Here is a 27,385-nt window from a genome sequence, read left to right as displayed (position 1 = left end):
CTTTGAACAGACTGACAATTTTTTCAAACTTAAAACACACAAGCAATTAATTCTGACTTCCGTGTGTCATGRTGGCATGCCTGATGCTGTGGTACAGAAAAATACCTAATGATAGGTTAGTTTCAGTAAAGTATTATAACTGTATGTTCTGTGGTTTGAGCTCTTTTGTTTTTATGCTACAAATTGTAAAACCACATCTGGTTTGCAATCAGGAAATTATCTGAATTTTGGGGGGAACAAAAGTGTTGAAAACACATTTTTTCTCTGAAAATGCCCTAGATTGAAATCTTTTAGGCATTCAGATTGCAACAGTTAGCTCACTGAGCAGTAATCAACATATGTCATTTCTTGACTATCTGGTTATTTGTTCATAATTTGTTTTTTTGTTGTTTCTTTGCTTTTCAACGGGAAGTTTTATATTGAAAAATATTTCACAGGATGCCTCTGTCCCCATGAGTCCCTGAACTGTTAAATGGTGTCATGTACTGTTTTGTTCAGCTGACTAACTACATCTACRTCTATAAAATGATTCAGTCTTCAGAGACCAGAGGCTCATCTTATTATTTTCTTCTCCTTAAATAACTTTTTAAGTGAAACGTTGAAAATGTAAATTTGGTTCATTGGATATTGACTTTTTATAAGCTGTTGTCATTCTGATTATGCTTCAGTTCTTCAAAAGTGAAGACTGTAAATATTAGCACAGTTAATGGAAATTGTGTGCATAAACCTTAAGCACAGTACTGGATAACTTTTCTTTATTCCTGTCAGTACAGTCCCATTTTAGTACCTCAGGCTTGATGGGATAAGAGAAGGATTTGGTCATAATGCAGCTTGCAGAATATATTTTTTAAAGGTCTCTGGAGCAGGGAGAGGAAAGTACTAAATTCRTAAGAACTTTGGTTTAATAGTTTCGATTTTATGCTTTCCATTTTTATAATCATGTCAATTTTATAATGGCATAAGTAGCACTAGAGCATTCARTCCTGCATAATCCAATTACTATTTCACACACTCAGGCATGTCTTATTCTTAGATAGGGAAAAAATGACCAAGTTTGATTATTATGGATATGCATATATACTTGGTAGCATAAGTAAGCTATGTCATGATATTTTGCCAGTGTTTTCCTATGTAGCTCTTACAGAGAAACTATCTCAATGCTGTGATATGGAAAGAGATGATAGTTTTAAGATTATTTTATAAACTATAAAAGGAGTGCACTTGTTACAAGCAAATTTGTCAATGTCTCAAACAGCTGGAGCTTGACTTTAATTAGAGTGATATACCAGAATGCAGAGTTGAATTTAAGCTYATGGGGTTTTGTATGACAAAAAGAAGCTCATTCTTACTGGTTTCACAAAATACTGCAAAGTCCAATTAGCAGTCTGTTTTGATGGAAGTGCATTTTGCGGAGTGATTCAGCTGGACAGTGGTGTCCCCAAGGCTYTGCACTGGTTGTCTTGGGTTTTGATGCTTGCATGTTGTCTGCCATGCTGTTATTGAGTAAGACTAGAAACCAGTATAATCAGAGCATACATGTTTGTACTCACTTCCTTGCTACTAATACCACATACCTRTTGCTGTCTGTGCTGCAGCACCAGGGCATGGCGCTGGACTACCTGGTGGAAGACATGTCCCTATGCTACCACACTCGAAGGAGATGATACGTTGGTGTAGGCATTCCTTTGCAGGCCAGTTTGCGAAAACAGACTGAAGTTCTTTGGGGGAATTTTCTTCTGTCCCCAGTCACAGTGATGCACATCCCTGATCAGCACTAGGACTCTCAGAAACGCAAAGATGTGTTGCCAGGTGAAGTTCAGTTGCGTAAGTCCCCCTTACAGCGACATCTCTATGTCAGGAAAAGTGAGGTATGATGATGTAAGCTAAGCTTATTACTTACAGCTGTTGCCAACCTGTGTTTGTGGATTAGTTCTCTTGGATGTCAGATGAATTGGGCAAGCCATGAAATTTTTGTCACAGCTCCCACTTAGGAGAGTATATTATAACAGGCACAGCAACACTGCTTGTAAAAGTGACATTCCCTTTCCCACCTGTGATATTTTCAGCTCTAGGAGTATGTTTATTTTTATTCTGGATTAAGATTTGGTAGAGGGGCTTCTTCTGTTATTTTTAAGGCTGAAAATTTGCCTATTTCCTAGTTTGCTATGGGAAGGCTGTTGCTGCTTCTATATATTATATTTACTTAGACACTTAGGATGAGTTCCTTGGAAAAAWTGTGCAGCAGTGCGACATCCCCATAGGACTGAAATCAACATGCTGTTTCAATGCCATCCAAGCTAGCAAGATGGAAGACATCTTTCTGTATTTCTAAGAAGGCAATAAGAACAGATAGAGAGGAATCTTACAACCAGTTATCACTGATAGGTCAGGGCAACCCAGCCACTGCAGAAACATGAGAGAAGTCCAAGGGTGTAGCACCAATACTTAAAACAAAGATGGGTTGGTATTTATTTTAACAGGTATCCAGTGTCTCAAATTTCATAAACAATGCTCGTCTCTATTACTGAAATATAGGAAAAGTATTTTTTATATCAGAACTAAAGTTCAAATCTTGAATTTATCAGAGGGCCCTGGTGTGTATCTCAAGTCTCTGAGGTTTGGTACCTTCTTTAGGCTGAAGGGCCACAAAGTTGTCTCGTTGCATCAGCTACTGCTTCTGGGTTCCAGTCCAGACCCATGGCTATGGATCATTCTCAACACTCCTGCATTCTATGAGGACACCCTGAAAGTGTCACCATTCCCTCCAGAATTAGCTTTACCCTTACTTTTCCTTCAAAATATGCTGGGCTTCTTCAGGTAGGCTTCTTTCCTTGCCTACTTCTGCAGCTCTGGGAGCAGTATTGATTATTTTATTTGGGAATTCATGAGACTGCCCTTGAGGGTTAATTTTCTGGCTTATCTGAGACTGTCCCTGTGTCTGGTTTTCCAAAATTCTGACTTTTTCTGAGTAAGCACTGGCAAATCCCATCCTTCCCTTCTAGTTTTTCCTTCCTACTTCTCTCTTCCACATGACCACCTCCCTGCAGCATCTGCAATGCAAAGCGAATTCAGAAAGGCACATATCCACCTCCTTGTGCTGCAGCTGCCCGTGGCTTTAGGAAGCTGAAGGATGCACTTCTGCTGCTGCTCAGCTGCTGTAAAATGGTGTGGACAAGGCCAGTAGGATGTGCTGCAGGAACTGGAGGTGTATAGGAAGGCCAATTTCACCATGCTGTGATAATACTAATACAATATTTTGATGAACCCCCAAATGGCTGACTGACTGTCAAGTTATGATGCTGTGTCAGAGAATGATGGTATCTGGGAAAAAAAACAGGAAGAAAAACTCATTAAAGTACTAACCTGGAGTTTCTTTACGTGTATTTGCTTTTTTATCTCTTCTTTTTCTCAGTTTTTTCCTCCTCCTCTTCATTCCCTTCCTTGCCTTTCATTTTCACTTTTTATTATTTATAAAATTCTCTTTTATTATTTTCTTCCCATATTCCTTCTTTCATTTCTTATTTTCTCCTAGCCCTTGATTACATTTCCCCTTCCATTAATCAGTCCTTCCCCAGATCCTGACATTTCATGGGAACTATCATTCTTGACCTTAAGGCCAGTTCTACAGTTTTACCTCTCTTGTTCTTTTCTTTTCTGCTTGTCAGGGGTAGGGACTGTTCCTTTCAGTGATAGAGTGTGCCGGTTGTGACTGCAACAAGCCTGAGATGGTGATGGAAAAAAAAAAACCTGTTGAAGCCCCCTTTCGTAATGGGTCAAGGGACACTACTAAGATCCAGCTGGATTACTTGCATAGTTTCAGAGACAGATTAGGTGCTTTAGCGAGAAGGTATTTTGAAGCAGTTGCAGCACTAATGTGACAGATGCGTGCAAATAGAGGGACAGGAAAGCAAGAGCTAACAGAGAGGAGCCCTGCTGTTCAGTGAAGCACAGTATGTTAGTGTGGTATCAGAAAGTGGCCGAAGGAGAGTGAACTGAAATTCAGAAAGGAATTCTGGSAAGATGAGACCCAGATATTTTGCTTCTTTTCAATCCCAACCATCCTCATAAGAACATGATCATTTTTATATTTTTTTTAATGTTTGCGTATAAGACAAGAATGATGGTGGTGCAGATAACACAAGGAAGAATCAAACAAGCTTTGAAAAAATGCAGTCACAAAAGTAGTCATTTAACTGAAGGAAGGATGTGAATGCCATCTTTTCCATAGATTTTAGAAGTAGTTTGCTCATGGAGCTGTTGGTTTGTTTTTTTAGCTATGCTCAGTCAGGTTTTATAGCATTTGCCCGCACTAATTTTTGCAAGGTTTGAGTAAATCATGTTTCTGAAGAGCTCAAGTTCAGCAAAAGGGCTGTGATTTGCCCTCTCCAGCTGGCAGCAGGAGGCTTTCCCACAGTGATGTCTGGTCCTGGGGCATCTCCCTAAGCCAGCTTCGTTCATTCCTTGCTCCCGAGAGCTCTTCACTTGTGTGATGGCACCGGGGCCCAGGCACGTGGCGTGGTGCTCAATGGACCCCATGGCTCTTAGTGGGACTTTCTGAGCACAGCCCAGCTGGAGCGCCAGAGCTTGCCTGAGAGCCACTGCGCAGCCCTGGCAATGTTCTCCTAGCCCGAGAGAACACCAAGCAGTCCCTTAGAGGGGTGCAYTTAAGGGGCAACAAAAATGAATTTTATAAAATCGTGAGTTACTGATTACATCTGAGTGTTCTCTGATGACATGTCCTTCTAGAAGACTTTCCTTGTCAAAAACAACCCTTACTAATTCAGTTTATTGTAGCCTCGTAGGTTAAACCACAAAGCAGATGAGTTAAATTGACATTGTTGGGCACTACCAGCAGCGTGGAGTTATGTAGGGTTAGAAAACCTCTTCCCCTCCAAAGTAATGCTTTTGAGTTCAAAAATAAATTTAAGGAGTGCTTAACCCAGCAGAAGCTGCCATGTGAAAGGGGTGACATTCTGCTCGAGATCCAGGAGTCACCCCCCCCACACACACCAGTTGCCTGCCGTAACCCCAGGCAGGGGTGGTAGAAGATAAGGCTGTGCAGCTGGCACAAGGTGGGCTTGCATCACACAAGAACAGTCAGAGACTTCATGGTATTTAGGAAGTTAATAATTATTTTTGAACTCAGAAGTTTATAATGAAATTGAAACTCAATTTTAATTTTACTTTCAATCAAGTTGTGTCAAATTTAGCTAAGGATTATGTGACAGGCAGTCAGGCTGAACTGCTGCTCTGCACCTCTTCATTTTGCTTTCTCACCAGCTCTTGATGAATACTTTTTTTTTTTTTTTTTTTTTTTTTGCATAAAGGTAGGGTGAGCATGCTCCAAAGAAAATACTTACACTCCCAAAAGTCCTGCTTATAAGTAAAGCTTCAATACCAATGTAGAATGCAAGAATTCAAGATTTGCACCACTAAGTATCCGATTTTGTTTGGGGCAGAAAAATGTTTTGCCTTCCTGATGTACTGCTTGTTTTCAAAGTCCTTTTTTGACTTTCTCTGTGACTATAGAAAGGATGTTGGGAATCCTACAGAAACTAGACAATCTTTCGAGTTCACATTGGCTTGTATAAATCATATGCTTGAACGTGAGCTAATCCCCAGAAAGGAATTTTCCCCCAGGCCAGGTTGGTGGGCATCTCTGCATTTTGATTTCGGTTTGTGTGTTTCTGTAATGTGAGTCGTAACTAGCTTCCTAGGGTTATCTGAACAATTTTGYTCAATAAACTTGGTGGTTCTGCCCTCATTTATTTTTGCCTTCTCTTCCTTTGGCCACTGTATTTTGGATGGTTTTCAGTCTCTTGTACTAAATTAAATGGAGTGGTGGGAAGTATCRTATGAGATGGACATTGATTGAACTCCTCCAGTCGGAAATGTCTCTGGCATGATTGTGGTTCCTGGGGAGCGAACTGCCTGGTGTGTCTCTCCCTGCCTCCCCCACAAAGGGTTGCTTTCTTAGAAGAGCCTTATAAAAAGCTAACTTACTTTAAGAGTGCCCTGTGGAGTTGGACTTTTAAATTGTAGAGAAACCAGACCATTACCCCCACTCTTCACGTTACCTTTTTAAGACAAAAATACAATGTCTTTCTTTCTTCTAGGTTTATTGCTCCTGTTCCAGRGGAGAGGTTATTTTTACACACTACTTGTGATGGGGTTTTTGCACTGAAATCTTTTTTTCCTTAGGTTGAAAGAATGTCTTCCTCTACCTTCTATTGCTAATGATATGTCTTATGTACCTTCTTTCCTTAACCAGTGATTAAGTGTCTCCAGCAGGTAGCAACTTCTAGATTATTCCTGCTGCTGAGTGAGGAAGGTATACTGACTGTAATCCTGGATTTAAACAGAAACCATTCTGCTCTCTTCACTCTTGTGATCTTACATCAGTTTACCAGTTATTGTTTCCTGTCATCAAATAAAGCAATAGCAAAGCTTTGAAATGATGTTGCAGCTTTTCCAAAGAACAATTTTCCTCTCTTTTGCTTCCCTCTTTCTGCCTCTCCCTGTATATTTGATAGTACATCAGCTTCCTCTTGAAAAGATCCCCAGTAGAGCACTTCAGCTATTTCATCTTGGGTTTTTTAAAGGCTTTTTTTTAAAAAAACTAGCTCCTACAGCAGTTTGGTTGTTATGAAGAGCAATAAAAAATCCTTCTTCCTTGGAGACCCAGTGTTGTATGCACTTAGGCATGCGGTGAACTCTGTGCCCAGGAGTATCCCCACTGAAATCACATTCAGTGGTACTGTTTGCACACACAAAGTTAAGCATATGTGTAAGTGCTTGCAAGGTAATGACTTTAAATCTCACCCGCAGCTAAAAAGATATGTGTTGCTGTACAAGAAGGCCAAACCAAGACAATTCTCAGTCCTTGTTATTATTTATTTATTACTTGTATTTCTGAAGTGGATGCTATATAGACATCTACACACATAATAAAGAGTACAACAATGATATTCAAAAGAATTTCTGCACTCCACTTATCATCACTTTGACATAGGCAGTTTATTCCAGGAAATAATCTGGCCCATTTCATAGCAACACTGGCTGAGCATCAAACATGGCAGAAACCAGAGGTTACAGGATATAATCTTAGCACAGTTTCTGAGATTAACCAATAACATAAACAGAACCCTCTATAGTTAGTTTTTGCTGTTACTTACAGCAGGACTGAAATTGAGCTTAAGCTGCTCCAGCTTTTTTTTTTTTCTTTTTTTTTTTTTTTGTAATTGCCTAGGAAATCCCAGCGTAATAGTCTTTTGAGTCAATGGGACTTTGACTGCTTACAGGATTGAAAATAAGAACCAGATAAGGACTTCTTCAGGGCAGACATATGGCCAACATACAGTGCAGGCATCTTGGATGAGGTGTCTTCATCAGTACTTTTGACTTGGAGAAGTTCTTCTGCATGGAATTGTTTGCAGCATGTGGATGGAGGAGGAGCTGCCTGTCTTGATGGTCCAGTTCTTCACATAAATCAGCAGAAATGCTGGCATGGGCAACATATATTAAATGAAGTTCCTGATTTTTACAGCTTCATCAGTTCCGCTGGAATCCTTTGTTTTACAAAGCTTCATGGTGAACTGAACAATGATCAGATCATAATGAGTGAATACTGTTCACTGCATCACGGGGTGTTCCTCTGGGCTTTGCTGGTATCAGTGAAGCATGCCAATCCAGATCAGCTGCAAAAAATGATTCTTGGAAAGCTTGAAAGATTTTTCTCCACAGCACCACACGGTGTCAATGAATTGTGCAATGGGAAGTCCTTAAGCATGGATTTTTCAGGGCACTAACTGAAGCAGAGAGGGAGAGATCACACCTCTTAGACGTTTTGTTTCAGGCTGTGAGCAGATTTTGCTATTCATCATCATATTAAGTTGCTAGTTTTTAAGGTGCATCTGCAAACAAAAAATTTAGAATGTACCTTTTTAAAGGAGAGACTGGAAAAAGATAGAAGAGTTTATAAAGCAAAAGTTAACATATTTCAAAGGTATAACAATATAAGCAAGTTAATAAACACTGAGTAGCAGGTCCTAAAATCCCTCTCAAATTCATATAAGGAAACTATACATTGTATAAAATCAGCTATACAGTGTATAAAATCATTGTATAAAACCTGTAAAAACAGGTTATCTTTCTTTCTTCTTTAAAAGCCTCAGCAGTTTCTCCTTAATAGCAACATGGCATTTGGAAATATTATTTTCTAAACATACTTTATTGCTTAAGCTACAGAAATGTATTTTGGTAACAAGAATTTCTGCACTTCTTTTTCTCCTCTTACTTTCTCTAGGACTGTTGCATTGATTTCAATGAGTTAGTCTAGCCTTGTCGGGATGGAGAAGGAGGCAAGCCAACTTGAGAGGGACCATGTTCATAGTGTATATGAAAAAATTGCCCCTTACTTCAATGATGCACGCTACAAGGCATGGCCAAAGGTGCAGCAGTTCATTTCAGAACAGGAACCGGGCAGTCTGATTGCTGACATTGGTGAGTGAGATTGTTTATCATACTGTTAATGAGAAGGTAGAGATGTCTTCTCTGCCTGTCAATCCATACTTGTGGCGGAAGAGTTTTGAGCTTGGCTACAACCTGTGAATCAAAATGGCCAGACTATGAAATTTGCCTCAAATTTTCTCCACCATTCATAGGTATATGAAGACAATGTCATTTTTCCCAGTACCCAGTAGCAAATGTTGCCACTATTAATTTTCTTAAGATGTCACAAGTAGATTCTAATGTTTGTATGTAGACATGATAATTCCAGATTTTTAAGTCTTGTATAGCTCTTACAGTAGGTATTGTGTCCGGCCAAGTTGAAGTAAGTATCATGATACTGTCCTTAATGCTTTGGGGAATAATGTATTACAGTTTTTAAATCCTGAAAGTTTGAGATTTCCTAAATTATAGTAGGGAGGCCTGCATATTCTGCACCTACTCTACAAGTGGAAATCATGYTGCTTGCCCAAATAGGATCTGAGATGGCTTTGTTGTCACTGCTGCGTGTCTAACCTAGACTTCTAAATAGCTTTTTTACATCTTTTTCAACCTGTAATCCTTTCCAGCAACACCCTGTGCATAGTCCCCTTCCTTTTACTTTTTTAAGTATAAGATAGCAATGTTCATGAAAGAGAAAATTAATGTCTGATGGTTGGACTAATCATATTATCTTGTTGGGTGTCTTTCAAGCTTTACAATATGCTTTTTTTCTGATTTATCGCAGTCTAAATGCTGGGCACTATGTTCATACCAGATCTTGGCAGATTTCACAGTGTTTTCGATGTGAACAAATAAATGCATACTGTGAGCCACCACACTAAATTTTTACCAGTGATGTCACAGACTTTTAATATAAGCTTGGACTTGATTCCTGGGCTTTGGCCCATGGAGGCTGCTGACATGGTTTTGTTACCTCTGTGGTTAGAAATGAGTTTCATATGAGATAAGGTTGCCAACATTGCTGCCATCCAGCTGTAGAGGAGTCTTACCTGCCAAGCTCTCCCCTATCTTTCCACACCTGGGAGCAGGCACTGGCACCAGTTCAGTAGAGATGCTTGTAGTATTTGTTGTTGACTCAGACTGGAGCCTTTCCCTCCAGAAGTGAAGAGCAGAAAAAGTCTACATTTCCAAGCAGAGCTCCAGGATAGTCCTCTTTCTTCTTTTTCTCCTCAGAAAATGGTTTCTAATATTAGCCAATGACTGGCACTGCTTAATAGCACCTCTTCTCAGCTTATACTGGAGTCTGTTTCATAGCCATGAAAAGGACCATGAGATCCCCAGATATTTTCTGGATATCTTCCTTCTGTTCATGGCAGACAGTTAATCTTAGAGAAGCAGTTAGGAGCAGACTTCTACCTGCAACTGAGCAAWGACTCATGTCCTATTGAAATAGCCTAACAGATTGACAGGGCTGGGAGGCTCCACACTGAACATAGGAACCCACATGGGGTTTCAGAATAGGTACTGTGGGATGGCTGTAACCTAAACAGAGACGTTAAACATTTAGAAGGCTCCAAAATAAATGAAATTTTAAAAAATTAAATTAGGGATAAAATCTGGGCTCTGACCCAAGCTTAATATTTGATGTAAGCRTAGCCGTAAACAGGATGTGAACTAAGATCTGTACAAGGTAAACGCTATTATGTTGGTTCCATGCATTTACCTCCCTGATCTTAATCTGAATGATGATTTTTATGACGCAAGTGAGAAAGGGAGGTTTTAAAACTGATAGTCTACTTTAAAAGGCACTGATTTTGTGCTAAGATCCAGATAATTCTAAAAACAGATTATCAACTTTTTAGATAATATCTGTTTTACTATTGTCATTAAAATGGTTCTTATCTAAAGATGTGTGCCTTTATTTCAACATAAGAAGTCTTTCAAGTTGAGAAGGTGTAAGTTTCCACGTCCAAAACTCCGGTCATGAATAGGAAACTGCATGGAGATACCAGAAAAAGGAGCTTTGTTGTTGTCATGGTGACAGCAATTAGCAGTAGTTAAACAGCAAACAGTGGATTTAATGGTTGGGTCTAATAGTGACTTAATTACTTAGCCTCCTAGCTTGTCTACAAGCATTTCAATACACAGGAATAATTTAGCCCTGTGCTCCCACTGCATGATGCTTTCACTTAGTGTTTTGTGACTCTTTCAAGTAGAATTGCAGTAGCATCATTACCATAAATGGTTTTGATTTTGTATGTGGTGGGAAGGCCACGGTAAATGCACCCTAGCAATCCCACTTGAACACCTCCTGTCAGGCAGCAGAGAGAACTGAGCAGTCTGTGCTCATCGAACTATAATGGCAAAAAATAACCTGAATTCCACCGCAATCTTGTCTTCTTTAAAATGGTAGAGAATTTCAAACTGTTGAGGCCACTCGAGGGCGTACGTCATGGCTAATGTCAGGAGCTCATTACCTTTTGCACAGACGCCAGATGACCACCTTTCTTTCTCCTCATTCTTTCTTCAGGCTGTGGAAACGGCAAATACCTTCATATCAATTCTCAGGTCTATAAACTGGGTTGCGATTACTGTTTCCCGTTGGTAGAATCGGCACGAAATGAAGGCCATGAAGTAATGGTATGTCACAGCCTGTGTCTGCCGTATCGAAGTGAGTGCTTTGATGCTGTCTTATCCATTGCTGGTAAGTTTGTGTACTGTCAGCTTCTGTAGGCTAGACCTTTAAAGGGTCTAAAGCATTTTGGCTGCCTTTGCAGCCCCTGTTAAGTTTTTTTGTCAGTGAGCAACAGAATCTTTCGGGCTGTGTAGGCCAGGGAAATCTATATTACCACAGTAATTTTATATTATTGCAAACTCACAGTGAAAAGCTACAAAATGGGTAAGTCATACGGATACAAGCTGAGTTATATTCTTGTGCAAGCACAGCTAAACTACAATGTGGAAAAAAGGAAAGGAGAGCYTTATTTATGCTTTATGACATGGCACAAGTTTGAAATGTTGGCTCTGTCAGGAGGAAGATATAATAACATTTCTTAGGAACACCTGGGGAATTTCTTGTAATGGAAACTACTGTGGAAAGGGCTAAACCGGAGCATATTCTGGTTGAGTATTTAATACCCTTACAGCCAAATATTTTGGACCTTTCCAGACACTTGTTTTCACTCCTATACTCCAGCTCCTTTTGGCCAATACCGTCATTTTTGTGCTTATGAGGTAGAAGGACCCTGACACCGACTTGCCTGGAAAATAACCCAGCAAAATAAAAATRCTGCTTTTAGCTGTATCAGTTAGCCACTGCTTCACTCTGGCAAACTTCTTTCAGCACAATGAAGAGGGATAACTCAGAAGAAGAAGAAGGAGCCAGTGACAAAGCAAGCAGAACTACTTATTTCAACTGCCACCTTAAAATGTCCTTTCCTCATCTTTTGAGATTTTTCCTTTTTGTTTATTTGCCCTTTTCAACCTGACTAATGATAGAGAAACTATCTGTCTTTGCCATTTTTAAGGCAGATTTTGAATGCTACTGTGGCTGTAGCTTTACCCCTTGCTAGTTCCTCTTAAATTTTGAGGGTTCCCTTGTTTTGGGAGTCTTGAAGTTACTCACCCAACTTCTACAAGTCAGGTACTAAACTTATATTGACTAAAAGAAGGACACTACTGGAAATAAAACAAACTATCCTGCTGTACAAACTTGATTTTCTTTTTCTCATAAACTAGGAAGAGTGAAGCTCTCTAAATCTTGTTAAATCAAAGTAAAATGTTAATACCTCATATCTCTTGAAGTTAGCAAGTAGTCTTACACAGCTTCTTCTCCATATCTCAAGTGACTTTTTTTAAAACTCTAGGGAACTTTACTTTTCAAGTCCAGGTCCATGTCATATAATTTGACATTTGGTGGTATTTCAAGAGCGCATTATTGATTGTCTCTGGTACATCATTCTACAGGGCTCTGAACCACTTTTACCTACACTGTCTAAGAACCTTTCAGTCATGAATTAAGAAAAGTGTCCAATAGCTAACGGTCCTTATTATTAGATTTTCACTTCCTCTGCCATGTTGAAGTAATATCAGTATCAATATCTCTCAAGGAGAACCAGGGGAAGGAAGCGCTGGACAAGCCTGATTTGCTGAAGAGGCTATGTAAGCACTGCGCAAATGTTTTCTRAGCATTGGTGTCTCTGGGTCCCCAGACTATTTATGAGATACAGACTGCACAAAAGCAGGGTAGCTGGGGTGAGGTTACTGTTGGAGACATCGATGAACCATAGATGTTCCCATCCAGAGAAAGCTGAAAGCCCTGTTTTCATGGCTGCGGTGTGAGATGCAGGAAGGCACTAACAGGACAAACCAGATGGCCATGGAGTGTGGACCTTGCATTAAAAGGGACTATAACATAGCTGCAAATTACAAAGTTTTCTGCCACATCTACAACCATGACAGATCRTGCAGGAACCATAGGAGGTCATGCTCCAAAGATCATGATTCCTTATTACTGCTGAAAAAAGCTTGAAAAATATGGCTTGGATGCATTATAAAGCTTCAAGAAAGGCAAACAAACCTCTCCTTGATTTAGTTACATATTTCTTATTTTTTAATCAATGATTTTGAAAACACAAATCATCGTTTTTAAGTGTGTGGCCTGTCAGCAACATAAATACTGGTATTCTCAMATTTCTTTGAAGAATTTATAAAATTATGGTATATATTAATTAGTATATTATACTCAGACMTTGTATATTAATAATTATAAAGTATATTGTTATATATATTAGTATATATGTACTATAGTTTGAGTAAGTATATGGTTTTTCTAATTCTTCAGTAGATTGCCTAGGSAGACAAAAATTTCTGTTGGAGTCCTAAAGCCAAGTCTGTAGTATGAAATCTTGGCAGAATAACCTGGTTTTCTCTTTTACCTGGCAAGATCATGTTCTGTGTTAATAAAATCTTCTGTATGGTGAGTTCTTGAATTTTGAAATAGGTAAAGGACAAGAAAAAGACTTTTCTATTAATCTAGATAAATAATTTCTTTCCTGCAAATGCAAACATGAAGACATAATATTTTCCCCTCTTATTAGGAGTCACATACTCAAGTCAGWAGAATTATTTTTTATTACTGAACTATCTTAATCAGCCTCTTTACCCCAGTGGTAAAAAAAGGTGAATAGCATCAGATGACTTTCCTTRGTATTAATAGCAATATGTGAAAATTAACTTCAGTTTAATATTGATCTTTTAGGTATGCAGTAATGCAACAGAGAAATTGAGGAGAATCTAAGGGAGGTAAAACTGTCTAATCTTCAAGTTTACACTGTCTGTGAATGTAGTCTGCATAATTACAAATAATATAATTCTTTATGGAGGGGTGGAGAGTCTCTTGGGGACAAAAATCCAAGTAAAAAGTTCAGGAGAGCTTCTTTATTCTACAAGGTTATGTCTTAATGGCAAAATTCAATGATACACTCCGAGTAAGAGGAAATTAAGTGATAGTGTGAGAAACAGGATCATATTAGTGTTATAGTGCATTATTGAGCTAATTAACAGGAGTGTAACATTGCAATGCCATCATCATATTGTTTCTTTACCCCACAAACTGTTTCTGTACAGCCCTGGATATTTCTGCAAAGCACTGAGTTTTATCATATAGGTATATCGTTACTAACTGCCAGTTCTGCTAAATTCCATTTCTCATAAGGATCACTTGGGAATACATTTTAACAGTTTTTCAAAATTTTTTTTCCAACAAAAAAGCAATATGTGTAGAATATGATATTCCCTAAAAGAAGCACTATTAAAGGCACAACAAACAACYTATCCCAGTGAAAGCAGAGTTTAGTAGTGTCTGGTATGGCAACATAAGGAATTCTTTAATGCCATAAAAATTGAGAACTCATACAAAAAGAAGAGATACGGCTAGCAATAATTATAAGGGATAGTGTGAAGGACCAAAATCAGGGTGGCTATAGCGTAACATGAATGCACTAGTAAAAGATTTATAAATGCACACAAGGAAGAGAAAAACAAGTGAAATATGAGTCCATTCGTCAAAAGGAAATAATGGATGCCAGAGAAAAAGCTGGAGATGGCCAGTGTATTTTTCTTTGGTCTTCCTGAAAAAATAATTATGGTCATCAGCTAGTTGGCAGAGTTTAACCAGGGACTGGAGTTTAGAATAAAAAAGGAAATAAGAAGTTAAACAATATTTAGGCAAGTTAAGTAATACAAACTGTGAGAAAATCATGAAATTCATCTTAAACTACTTGAAGATTAACTGATGCAGTCTCTGAATTGGCAGATTATCTTTAAGATCTCCGGAAAGTGGAGAAAGCAAATACATGTTTCTGCAAAGAAATTAGAATAAATAGGATAAATATTTTAATGTGCAAGAAAATACAGAATAATAAGGGAATGGGAAGCAGTTAACATAGCTGACAAGCCAGTCTTCTTTCCTTCTTTAACAGGGTACTATCCCTATGGACAGGATAGCAGGAACAGACATGGTATAGCTTGATTCTCRTGTCATTGTAAGTAAAATAAGTAAATATAGTTAAGAATATGGCAACACATAAGACTGCAGAATCATTCTCAGAGTGGATCAGTGGTTCACTGTCCAGTCAGAAGGCATTTCAAGTGCGATTCTCTTGGGATCCATCCTACATCTGTTTCCATTCAAAATTCTGATGAATAACTTTGATGGCAGGCAGGAGAGTGTGCTAAACAATTTGTGAATGACTCCTACATAAGAAGAGCTACAATTCCTTTGGAAGATGGGATCTGAAATCCAAACGATGGAGAGATTGCCTGAAATCAACAAGATGAGATACAAAAACTAACAGGAAGGAAGTATCATGCTTGGGAAGGAAATGTTAAATGAACAAAATGAGAAATAAGGGTCAGGCCAGGTAGACCATAGGCCAATATCATTCTGAGAGATGGCGACAGAACTGCTGTATGGAAGACAGAAACACTGGTTACTCTCCTGTGCTTGGTTCCTTTGAGGTCCTACTTGGAATATGGTATCTGTCTTGGGGGATCGAGCGTGCCTACAGAATGGAGACACTATAAACAAATTAAGCTTAGAAAATATTAATTAGGAGAGGAAGCTGAAGGAACCAGGTTTAGTTAGTCAAGGAAAAAAAAAAAAAGAAAAGGCTGAGGGAAATGTAATAGTCTTCATATACATGATTTTTACAGAAAGCTAATCTTTCCTTTATATAGGAAAGAAAAATGAATAATCATCTTAACTTGCAGCAAAGGTTATTTACCTCAGCTATTAAGAGGCTTTTAAAGGCAGGTTAGACCAATATCTGTCAGATTTTGCCAAGTACTTAACTCTGCCTTGGAGCCAGAAAATGAACTACATCTATTTTTCTTTATCTATTTTAATTTAAAGGCCACCTGGTCTTTTTGAAAAAAAAAAAAATCCATTGACTGTCCTATATCCTATTACTGTTTAATGTTAATACAGCTCCTCTCACAGCAGCCAGCTGCCCTCCCTAATGAAAGTTAGAGGTGCAAATTACTAATAAAGTCTGAATATCACAAGAGGGTTCAGAGGCAAAAGATTAATGCCATCCATAGTGGGATTTTCTGGTTTTGATAAGGTGACCCATGGACCTTTGCTTCTTTTGAAACATCTGCAGGCCCTGATTCCAGCTTTGGGCTCATCAGTGTTACTGTTTTATTTAATGCAAATAATACATTTATTCCTAAATAAACTATGGCAAATTCTTATAGATGCAGAGAAGCTCCAAGATGGCAATTGGAGCCTGGGGTTGAGATTTGCAGGCTTTATTTGTAATTCACTCTGTTTCTCTCACTGCGCTTGTCAGCTGGCAGTGTTGTGTATTAGTGCAATTCGAGCCASCAGCCAGGAGCCTGACTTGTATCTCACTTACTTACTTAAATCAGGATCTTCATGTTCCTAACATTAATATATTCGTGCAAGTTATAATTGATTTATCAAAAATATCCTARTTTTATTTCCAGAGGATAATGTATAGTTATCCTAGGATGAGGTCAGGTCAGAAAACTTGACTGAATCTTTTCTTCTTAGAAAAGTGTGCATCATGAAAAAAACCCAGCTCTGCCTCATGTGTTCCCCTTTGTTGCTACAGGTTACTGAAGTGTAGAACTAGAATAAACTCCAAACATAGCCTTATGTTTTGTTTAATTTTCACATTAGCAGTCAGGAGCCTGTTAAGCCTTTTTAAATGTAATTATTTATTTTAGACCTCAATTGGCCATCAGTAGTCTTATTACTGTTGTCGTGTTGACAGTATATCTGTTTTAAAATCTTAGCTACATGCTCTTAACAATATGTTACCTGGTTACAAGGTCTTAACCAGCTGTTCCATGTCATTAAAAGAGGTGACAGCTTGTCACTGCACAGCTTTTTAATATATGACTGTAGTCCTCGGGTCTCTCAGCATGCAAAGCAACACAGCCATGGTCTTGAAATGAGGAACAGCACTCAGGGCTCAACAGCTTCCACATTTGCACATTTTCCACATTTCCACAGGCTTCCCAGGAACTGAGCACAGAATTTTTCATTTTATAATACAGCAAAATTATTCTCCTGCTGAATAAGATATTACAATCCCAATTCTGAAGGTCTTGCTTTGAGTGTATAGGTATGGAGATGTGACACTTAAAGTGGATGCCTGGCTGAGTGCCTCCAGTGCCTGATGAGATGCATCAGGTGTGTGTGCAGTGYAGGGGAGGAGTAGGGTGCCCCCAAAAGAAGTTTTGAGTGCTCCTGCGAAACTGAGCCGGGCCTTGCCTGGAATTAATCTGTAGTAAACACTAAGTACAGCTGGGGAATGTCTGAACAGACACATCTTGGTGTTCATGTATCTGAATTAAGTGTGTATTTGAACATTTGTTCACTGAAGATGCAGAATGCCAAGGCCTCCTTTGGTGTGGGAATCTGAGCTTAGTGTTTTTTAAATATGTCCAGAAGAGATTCGTCCAGAAGCTGAGAGTGAGATTCAGTTCCTTCCTCAGGAACTGAGGGTTTTCAAGCCCTCATTTCCAATATTCAGGAACATGTCCCAGCCACCCAAAAAATGGCTGTGTTGAGTGAGGAAAACCTCCACCAACCATTAGAACCTGCAGCCAAAAAAAACCAAAAGGAGATTGAGCAGAGGGAGCACAGCCCTGTGCCTAGTGTGTAGGAACACATCTTGGAGGGAACAGCCCTGCTCTTTGCATTATTTCTTCTTTATATACAATGACTATGTAGTGGAAAATGCACAAGCAAGATTAAGTGGTACTAGAGAGCAGACTTTCTGAGTCACTGATTTCTGCTCAGATATTTGGTGCTCAAGTAAACCATATGGATCCCTGCAAAGCTGGATCCTGTTACATCTGCTCGGCTTCGCTATGAACTTTGCTTGAGAAATGACRGAAACACACTGAGCAGAGATAGGCACAATCCCTTCAGTGCTTGTTTCTGTCATCCATCACACAGCTTTTTAAAACCAGCGCCATCAATGTATGTTCTACGTTAAGCTTTAGTAACCYTGGACTCTTGTCTAGCTGCCTGAGCAAGACTGAGAGACGGTGCTCTCTGAATCCCAGCAAGTSAGTCCAGCAGCTGAGCCACCACGGTACTGCTGTGGGCTAAGTCCTCTCCAACCAACTCTAGCCAGACCTTGGTTAGTGGGAAGAGGGGAGGAGAAATTTGAGCTCAGAACAGGGGCCTTGCAGATGGAAAAAAGCAAAAGAGGGGAAAGGCTTAAAGAGCGCTGCTCCWCTTGACCATATCTTATAAACCTGTTCTGCTGATTTTAGGTACAGGTCTCCCCACATCTGTGTGCTTGTGACAAGCATTTCAGAATTATCTTTTCTAGAAACACATAAGTAAATCCACTGAAACCAGTGTAGCTACCCAGATGCTTAAAATAATTATATTCCTGAATCAAAGCTTTAATAAGTTAATTAAATTTCATAGTTATAATGATTTTTATAATGGCAGTATCCTCATTTGCTAATGCCAGCTATACCTATGGGAAAGTTAAAGGCAAAAATGTTCCAGTCTAAGTAATTAAGGAGTTATGTTTTTAATAGAAAAAGTTTTAATGGAAATACTGAAGTCTTTTAAATAATTCTTTGGTATACTAGTATTTTTCATCTCTTCTTTATTTTGATATCATCTTAATGAAAAGAGTAACATTTAACTTAGAATCCTGCCTTCTRTATGTGTTCCAGTTGCTCCTATTATTAGAACTGACAAAGTTCTTCAACTGACATCTGAAGTGTATGTACAATATATACAAAAGAGTCTCTGAGATAAAGATTCTGTGATCCTTAAATACTTTCCAAATGTCTCTAAAGAGATTTAACTTCAGTAAGGAAATTTGACAGAGAAAAGTAATTTCTGATTACACAGATTTCTTTGCTATTTAACAGGGTTTAAATTAAATCACTGACCTAAAATGCTCATTTTGAAAATGACTTCTAAAAAAAATTCAGGCAAAGTTGTTGATGCTTTCAGTTTTGTTCTCTGAAGACAGCTGAAAGATATAAAAATGTATCTCACATTGTCTGCTTGTTCTAAATAATCCCTTTTAGTAGGATTAGTCACAGTATTAAATTAAGAGAAGGAGCAATTCATTATATTCTTATGAAATGAAGAAAGGAAAAATCTTTGAAATGCTCTCCCGTCCTCCTTACCCCCTCCATGCAAAATCTAAATTACATATGTATCTTTTAGTTATGGAAAACTCTTCAATTTTCCATTAAAATGTAAGTGGCAGGAATGAAGAGTACATGTACAAAAGTAATTTGACTTTTAGGTATAYGAGGGGAATGTATGGCCAAAATGGAGTATTTAATTTATAACAACTGCTATTCTACAAAGCAAGGTCTTGCTGCTACAAAAGTTGTCAGTGATTTTGTACAAACACCTAAGCAGAATCTAATTGATGCCTATTMCATACATATTTGGCAGAGCTGGCAAGTAACTGGTATTGGAGCAGAATTCTATGAAAAAAATCGCTAAAAATCATTGTCAAGACTTTTACAGGCTGAAAACAAGAGCCTCTACACAGACAACTGGGAAGCTGAGCATGGCTGTACCAGTTCACCCAGAATTTAATTTTTCTGCAAATTGCTTCCTGTAAAATCGATATTTTTTATTACTTTGCATTATTACTTTGCATCATGTTACCCCCCCCATGAATGCTTTAAATCACCCCAAACAAATACTTTTGCATTTTGATTCCTTTTTTTTGCAATGATTTGTTTGGATATTAAATAAATTTGAATGTGTTCCTACTTGTCCTTATCATCCATGTCATGGTGATATGATCAAGATAGACATATGAACGTCCATCACGAAAGCCTTTTTTATTGTGAATTTAAGGTTTTTTTTTTTTCATTTCTAACTATTGCTATGAGCATATATAAGTGGTGCACAGCAGCTAGAAAGCATGGAATGTTCGGTAGGAAAAGAGTGAGGATAACCTTCTGGATGAAGGGATAGTGGGCAAAAAGCTGCAGAAAACAATACAATAACAAGGATATCAGTAGCTGTCTGATAAACAAGGCGAAAATGACAACAAAATATTAAGAGAGACTGCAAGAGCTGCAAGGGCAGAAAACACAGTATCAGGAAATCACAATTATCCCTGTGTCGTTTGTGCAAATGATACCCAGGAGCATGGCGCCTCTTGGAAAGATTAATCAGAGAAGCCACAAAAGGCAAACAACTTTTATTACTGACCGTAATGCAGCCATAATCAAATCTCCTGATAGGAATAAAAAATGCTTAAAAAAAATACACTACATAAGAATTAATTAGCAAAAATGAAGAAACTTAAAGGAAATTGGAGGGAAAAGCCAGAAGGGTAAAATGTGAGCCAGCAAGTGTGGAAAGTGCTGAAAGACTGAATGTTGAATGTTTAGTGTCGGTGTATGGCACCCATAGAAAGGCTGCTGTTCAACCAGTTTCTGTGAAATTTGTGCCTATAAACAAAACGAATAGCATACTGATAAAGTCTGCTGATGGCATAGAGTTATTCAGGATAACTGACTGCAAAGAGTTTCAAAAAAGAGTCTCGTGAAACTAATGACTGAGGGCAAAATTGCGGAAAAAATACTTGTCAATAAATGCTAGGAAATGCACATAGAAAAAATAACTAAATATTCATTCACAGTCGTAGCCTCTATTTTCAAGAAAGAGATACTGAAGTCATTATCAGAATAATTTTCAGTTCTCTGAAAACATTAACTCAGTGTTCAAACCTGGTCAAAAAAATATTCAAATATTAAGAAAAAAAAATGAAAGCAATCCATCAAATATTGCTGTGGCACAAGATAAATAACTGGTGCAACTATATCTTAACTGTATGTTTTCTCCATCTCTAAATGGCTGTAGAAGCACTAGTCAAGGTCCTTAAACTGATCAAAGGTACAAACTGTTTCTGTGTAAGGATAGATAAACAGGCTAGGGTTCTTCACCTGAGAAAAGAGGTGTATCATATAAAAGAGGGGTATCAATCCTGTTACTCTTGAGAGAGAAGTAATAGTGTTCTGGAACCTACAACTGATAGGAAGTTAGTGACTAGCAAGCAAATCTCCATGGTTTCTTATGACAAGAGAACCACAGGGAAGATTTAAAACAGAAGGAATCATTTAAAAAAATGTATGTATAATTAAGTTGCAGATCCTCTTGACATATTAATTTGTGTAATGATAAGTACAAGTGAGTCCAAGGAAGTATTCCTGGAGGACAGATCCATCACTGGCTATTAGATCCAACCTCTGGTTCAGGAAATTCTTCGGCTGCCAACTGTGGGAAGCCAGAGGAAGGCAGTGAGTAGGGGATCACCAATTTCTCTTTGCTTTTTCCCCCAAACATCTGGTGCTGACTGCTGCCACATTCTGGGGCTGGATGCATTTTTGAACCAACACAAAATGAGAGCTTCTCCAGCTCTGATATTACTTTCACCATCTGCAAGGCTTGCAATTTAGGACAAAAGTAATTTTAATTTAAAGTATTGGAGGTTATGACAAATGCACTTGCAAGCTTATGGGCCTTTGCTTGGTGTTGTTCAGAAGGTGTGAAATCACCTCAAAAAGCTAATGAAAAATTACTGACATACCAGCCCCAGTGCCTCCTACTTGCCAGTATGGGAGGCGTTGCAGGAGACGCTGATCTGAGCCATTACTGTGTGCTCCAGCATTGCCAGACTGGTTCGTTAACATAAGCTACAGATGGGGTAATCGAAAGAAAATCCTGAGGTTTAAGAGAGTAGAGAAGCAGGCTCATCTTGCTGCTGTAATGAAATCAGGCCCTAAGTGAATATTTGTACTTCAGTGCCAGCTAAAGGGAGTAGTTCTGTCTTTGAAATAGCACCTTATTATTCAGTTTAAACACAATTTCAACATATAAGGAATTCAATGTAAAGAAAAGGAATTAAATTATTCCTTAATAAGTAGCCTGCTTTAGGTGAATGTGACTGTGTGGGAATCATGGTCCCTGACCAGTTCAGCTTTGATTAAAAACAACAGTGGACAATAATTCTCGTGATGGTCTGTGGTTTCAGTATCGTTTGATGCTCTATGAAGAAGTTCTCTTTCTTTCCTTGGGTTATGCATTTTTAAATGTAATACATCACCCATAGCTTTTAAGATTATGACACAGATTTATTGTGGCAACACTAAACTTTTGCTCAGCATGAGATTTTATTAATAAACTGTAATTCCTGATATGGTACTTGATGCCTTTTTAATTAAAAAGACCATAATGTTTCAATGCTAAACTCTCAACTATTTCTGTAAGGCCTGAGCATTTTGGAATCGATTTCTGTTCATCTTAAATAAGTGAAACATACAGACAGAGCAGCTGAATAACTAAATGTTAAAAGGCTGTATTTCTTTAAAGCTTGTCTTTTGATCCTCACATTGCTGCAGAGGCACTGAATGCACCATTCATTGCAAGGAGAGTGTTTTCCTATCTCAGCTGGATTTCATCTGTTATTGTTGTAATTGTAAAATATCTCTTTTTCTGAAGCAAAATGGATCTGATGGTGAATGATGGTCACCCTGGCAGACTCAGACGTGCTGCACACACACTGCTTCTGCTAGCGTTTTCTATACTTTATGTTTCTAGAAAGAGTAAAAAGTTTGCATTTCTTTTTCCTTGAAGGAGCTTTTATTTTCCTGTGGGAAACAACATCTCAATAGTATAACCCAAAACTATTTCATCATTGCACCCTAAGTGTTATATGTAGAAATATTTGCAGGATCTGGCACAGGCATTTCCACTGAAGAAAATGTGAAAAGAGGGTTGGCTAAGTACAACTAGTTCTACTGCTTTCTTTGTTTCAGTATCTTTAATATTCATCCTTTCCAACAATAACTCAGGATTGCTTAATACTGTTGTACTCCTGTAGCATCACTCATTTAGCACAGCTAAAATTTTGCCGAAGTCCCACTGTGCATCTCACTGCCTGCTTTGAATTGCTTCAGAACGGCCTCAATCTGCGAGCAGGAGCCTACCTGCAGAGCTGCCATCGGGCAAATGTCTTGCGTTCCTAAAACCAATTGCCCTTTCGAGGGCAAGAACTTCTATTTAAACTAAAGCCAAATCTAAACTCAGTTCTGACTCAAGTCCTGCTACTTGAATTTTACCGTGATAATTATGAGGCATTCTCCAAGCCAGGCATGTTTTTATGGTGTATGTGGTTATCAAGCAAGAGTGGGATTACCTAATTTTTAATTTTCATGAAAATGCTTGTGAATGGCAGACCTAGACAGCTGCTAATTGGCTAAAACTGTCTTTCACCCTTATGTTAATGATTTAAATGTATCCAAGACTGTAACTAGACATTTCTACTGCTTTATTGTTTGATGTCTGTCGATAACAAAAGAGAAATGAATAGGCAGCCTTAGCTTAGTTCTTTTTTAATGAGTATCTTAGCAGAATCACTAGCACTGCTGCTGCAAGACCATGGATGGACTTGATTTCAGAAGTGCTTCTTTCAGACTACAAATGAGCCTTAAGTGAGGGTTAAAAATGGCTAGGTTGCTTTGCCATTAACCAAGTGGTAACTTTTTATTGAGAAAATGAGACTGCTGTACTGTTTATTGTTGACCTAAAAGATGTCATTTGTGTCAATGTATTTCTAAATTCTACCTTGTTTTTAAAATAGAGTATTACAAACTCTTCTCATGTATTAGAGATAACACATATTAAGAGAATAACACGTAGCACAATAGAAGATAAATGATCCAGTCCTGTGGTTCAAACCACTGGCTGCCGGTGTGTCAGAACCAGTATTTGTACTTATACTCTATTTGTTAGTGTCTTGAGGGATACTTACTCACCTCATCTGTTCTGTTCTAGTGATTCACCATTTTTCAACGAAAGAGAGACGCATGCGAGCGATAAAGGAGATGGCTCGCATCTTGAGAGTAGGAGGCCAGATAATGATATATGTGTGGGCAATGGAGCAAAAACGGAGAAGATTCGAAAAGCAAGATATCTTTGTTCCTTGGAATCCTTCACCTCCCTCCTGCTCCTTGGGTGATCCGTGCTCACCTGGAATACAAAAATCAATTCTTCACAAGGAGAAAAAGCTGGCTTTGAACCAGTGCTGCCACAGCTTGAATGAGACTTTAGAGGTATATAGGAAAGCCAGAAGTTCTTCCTGTGGAGGGGGGAAGAAAACCCTATGCACAGTGTTTGATAAGTCGCTGAGATGGTCTCTTTTCTCAAGATCACTTGACTCAGTATTAGACTTGGGTAATCAGTGGCACCAAGAAGAGCTCATTAGGTATCGCAATTACAGTGTTCAGCTGAATGAATTAAACAGAAAAAAGAGAATTGAAAAAAACAGAGAGCATGGCTTTCTGAAAAACGTTTCCAACTTTTTTCTACACTGCAAACAGAGTTTTGAAAATACAATAGCTTTCGAAATGGCTGTTAAACCTATGCTGCCCATGTCACATTGCTCCAAGGCATTCAGAAGTTGCTACTCAGAATTAGGCCAAGAGACTATACAGCTCCCTATGGCGGCAGATACTACTCGCAATTGCAGCAGAGTGTGTTTACCTGACCTGATTTCACATCAGAAAGAATTAGCTGTCAGAAAACAGCTTAAAATAGATCATCACCCAAAACAAGGAGCTTTCTGCGAACCTCAGAACAAGACCAGAATAGGTGGCTCCCCACAGAAAACAGTCAAAGAGTGTGCCCCGAGCCCAAGGAGCAGACAGCAGCAGGGTCCAAATGGGGCCTGTCTAAGGTATTACCATGTTTTTAAAGAAGGGGAGTTGGTTGAACTGATAGAACGTCATATTCCTGAGCTACATATTATTGATTCATAYCTTGACCATGCAAATTGGTGTGTGATTGCAGAAAAGACTGAAGTGTGGAAGATCTAGGGGAACTCTTTTTATTGAACATACAAAGARCACTTAGGGGCTTTCTTCCTTTTGAAACCTCAGTGCCTTTGAAAATCTTTCCTGAAGCTTTTCATAGCCTTGAGTTTGTTCGGGGCTGAGAGGGGTATGAGGAGGGCAGTGTTTTGAAACTCTCGGGCTCTGTTACTTTGATTTTGTTCTTAAAATACATTTCTATTGAATTTTTTTTCTACAGGTATTATTTCATACTGAGCACATTTTAGCACACTGATYGCTTTTAATAAATAGCTGCCAGCTGTGTTTTGTTGCTTTAAGAAAGGTGAAATGTAGTTGGAAGTGGATTGCTGGRTTGTTTTTTATGTGTATATTAAAAGTCTTTGTTATTCATTTATAACTACATACTCAGTCATGTCAAATTTTTATTTTAGAATTTATTGTACTCTGCCACTTGATGTAACATAACATGGGAAGTAATTGAAAGATGTACTTTTTTATTACAGTTCACTTTGTCAGCATATATGAAACTTCTAGTCATACTAGACAGACAGTCTTTTACAAGAACTACCATATGTATGGTATGTATATAGTTCTCGTAGCAGAGACAGTAATGGATGACACTGTCACACAGTCTGGAGATCTTTCTCATTGCCTAGTAACAGTTGTAGCCAAGAAAGCAAACAGATATATGCCATATATGCCAATACATGACCCCCAAAAAATTAGTCTTAAAACTGAGCTTGACATGTATATTTAAACTAAATTCTTCTTTCTCACTGTCAGCAAAATGCGGAGGAGCCATAAGGATTTAATAGCTARTTTAAATCTGTACAGTGAAAGGGAATAGCGCAGAAAAGTGTTCCAATGACTRTTAGTCAACTGAGAAAAGATCTGTTAACATCAGCATGCAATAATAATGCTTTTTTCTATTGGTCCACCTTTGGCAAAACTCAGGTTCACTATTGAGTTTTTATAGCTACTGAGGTGTATTTATTGGGGTAAATAACTTTGCTTAAGGTCACATAAAATGGAATAAAGGTTTAAAAGAAAAACAAACAAACAAACAAAAATTCCAAGCAACGTGCCTGCTTTGTTAGTGATTATGTATGTGCTAGGGAAATCTGTCCATAATTTAATTTCCTACCTTCGTTTCTGCAGATTCATGAATCAGCAAGTCAGCGATCAATGTTGTTTTCTGAGAGATATGCTCTTGCATATTTTTTATGTGTCTGTCAGTAGCAGATGCATATCACGTTTGCAAAAGTAGCATGGAACCATACGCTAATCTGAGTTTTTTTAGTGCAGCTTTAATTCAATTTGGATATAATATCTGTAATCACATTTCCTTTACTTCCTCCCACAGAGTTCATGCCTGCTGTATCATACATCTTGCATTTTCAGGGGGGAAAAGCTGGAGGAGCTAATCAGTCTCTTCCATCTATAATAACTGCCTCTGCAGGATTTTTTTTTTTTTTTTCCCTAAATGTTAGTATCTTTGTGGAAGTGAAAAAAAATAATTTTCAGTCATGAAATGTTGTTGCCATTCTGATCTGAACACCCTCTTCCCTTCATTTTATTCATTTGTTCCATTGTCAGAAGGACTTGATAGATTGCCCTATTTTTTAATGCAACTTCAGTTTGTACTAAACAGCAGCAGCAGCACATTGAGATTGAAGTGTGAGCTTCTGCATCGTGTGTTTTTCTAGTGTTCAGCAGGTTGTTAACCCACAGAACACATGKGAAAAATATTTAGCTTGCTCCAGCACTGTCTCCAGTTCTTCCTTAGGATCTTCCCTAAGTCACTGATAGATTTCTGCTAAGGCTGATCCTTGCTCTTCCTGCTCCACAGTTTTTCCTAAACAAGATCCATGTCACAGAGCATGTAGCCTAACTGGAAGGAATTTTAATTTGGGGGCAACTGTCAGTGTCTCTAACAATTGTCCTTTTCAGCGAAGAATTAATGTTGGGGTTTTTTTGGATTAAATAAACTGCAGTTGCAAAGGCCCACGTCCTACGTAGCAGAGTGCTACTTAAGGCGTGGGTTGGACGTGCTTCCACACATGATGGCTTTTCATGCCCGTGAAAGGTGCAGAGTGCTTTCTAAGCTCAGAGGAAATTCAGCCTCTTGCAAATGAAGCTGTCACAGGACAGGGCCATAGCTRTGCAAGGAAAGAAAGTAAAACCAGCATGGATTTGGTTGGAAGGATAGAGGTAATGTTAATACTTTCTCATGTTGCTGCACATTCACAAATGTTATGCAGCTATACGTTCTACTTGAAACTGCTATTTTAATCATAGTGTCAGTAGCAAATTGAGGACTCCAAGCTCATTCTTCCATGTCTGCACCACAGCCTGCATTTGTTTGCAGTCCTCAGGGTAGGTGCTACCCTGAGCTGATAKGGGATACAGTTGAGAAATGCTGGCATTCGGTGTAACATGAACTCCTCCTAACTTGCACTCCACAGCAGTGCTTATTCCTTATCTGTTTTTCTCTTGTCCTTTCCATACATTTTGCTTTTTTTAAGCTGGATTTTAGAATAGA

The 27,385-nt window shown here is 38.5% G+C and overlaps 1 protein-coding gene across 1 annotated transcript in view; it reads left to right on the top strand.

The window, feature by feature from the left end:
- LOC146586798 (putative tRNA methyltransferase 9B) overlaps positions 1–25,555 on the top strand; it is a 44,238-nt gene extending 18,683 nt beyond the window's left edge. The window contains exons 3-5 of the mRNA XM_085320710.1: positions 8,306–8,502; positions 10,982–11,155; positions 23,828–25,555. Coding sequence (XP_085176836.1) covers positions 8,349–8,502; positions 10,982–11,155; positions 23,828–24,867 — 1,368 coding nt within the window. The 5' untranslated portion in view covers positions 8,306–8,348 and the 3' untranslated portion in view covers positions 24,868–25,555. The remainder of the gene's footprint in view (positions 1–8,305; positions 8,503–10,981; positions 11,156–23,827) is intronic.
- Positions 25,556–27,385: the final 1,830 nt, after the last annotated feature.

This window comes from Rhea americana, unplaced genomic scaffold (assembly GCF_003343005.1).
Source record: "Rhea americana isolate MKP2758 unplaced genomic scaffold, rheAme1 scaffold_65, whole genome shotgun sequence".
In the NCBI taxonomy this organism is placed as follows: domain Eukaryota; kingdom Metazoa; phylum Chordata; class Aves; order Rheiformes; family Rheidae; genus Rhea; species Rhea americana.
The sequence above is the reverse complement of the archived record's forward strand: the minus strand, read 5'-3'. Positions and strand labels throughout refer to the sequence as shown.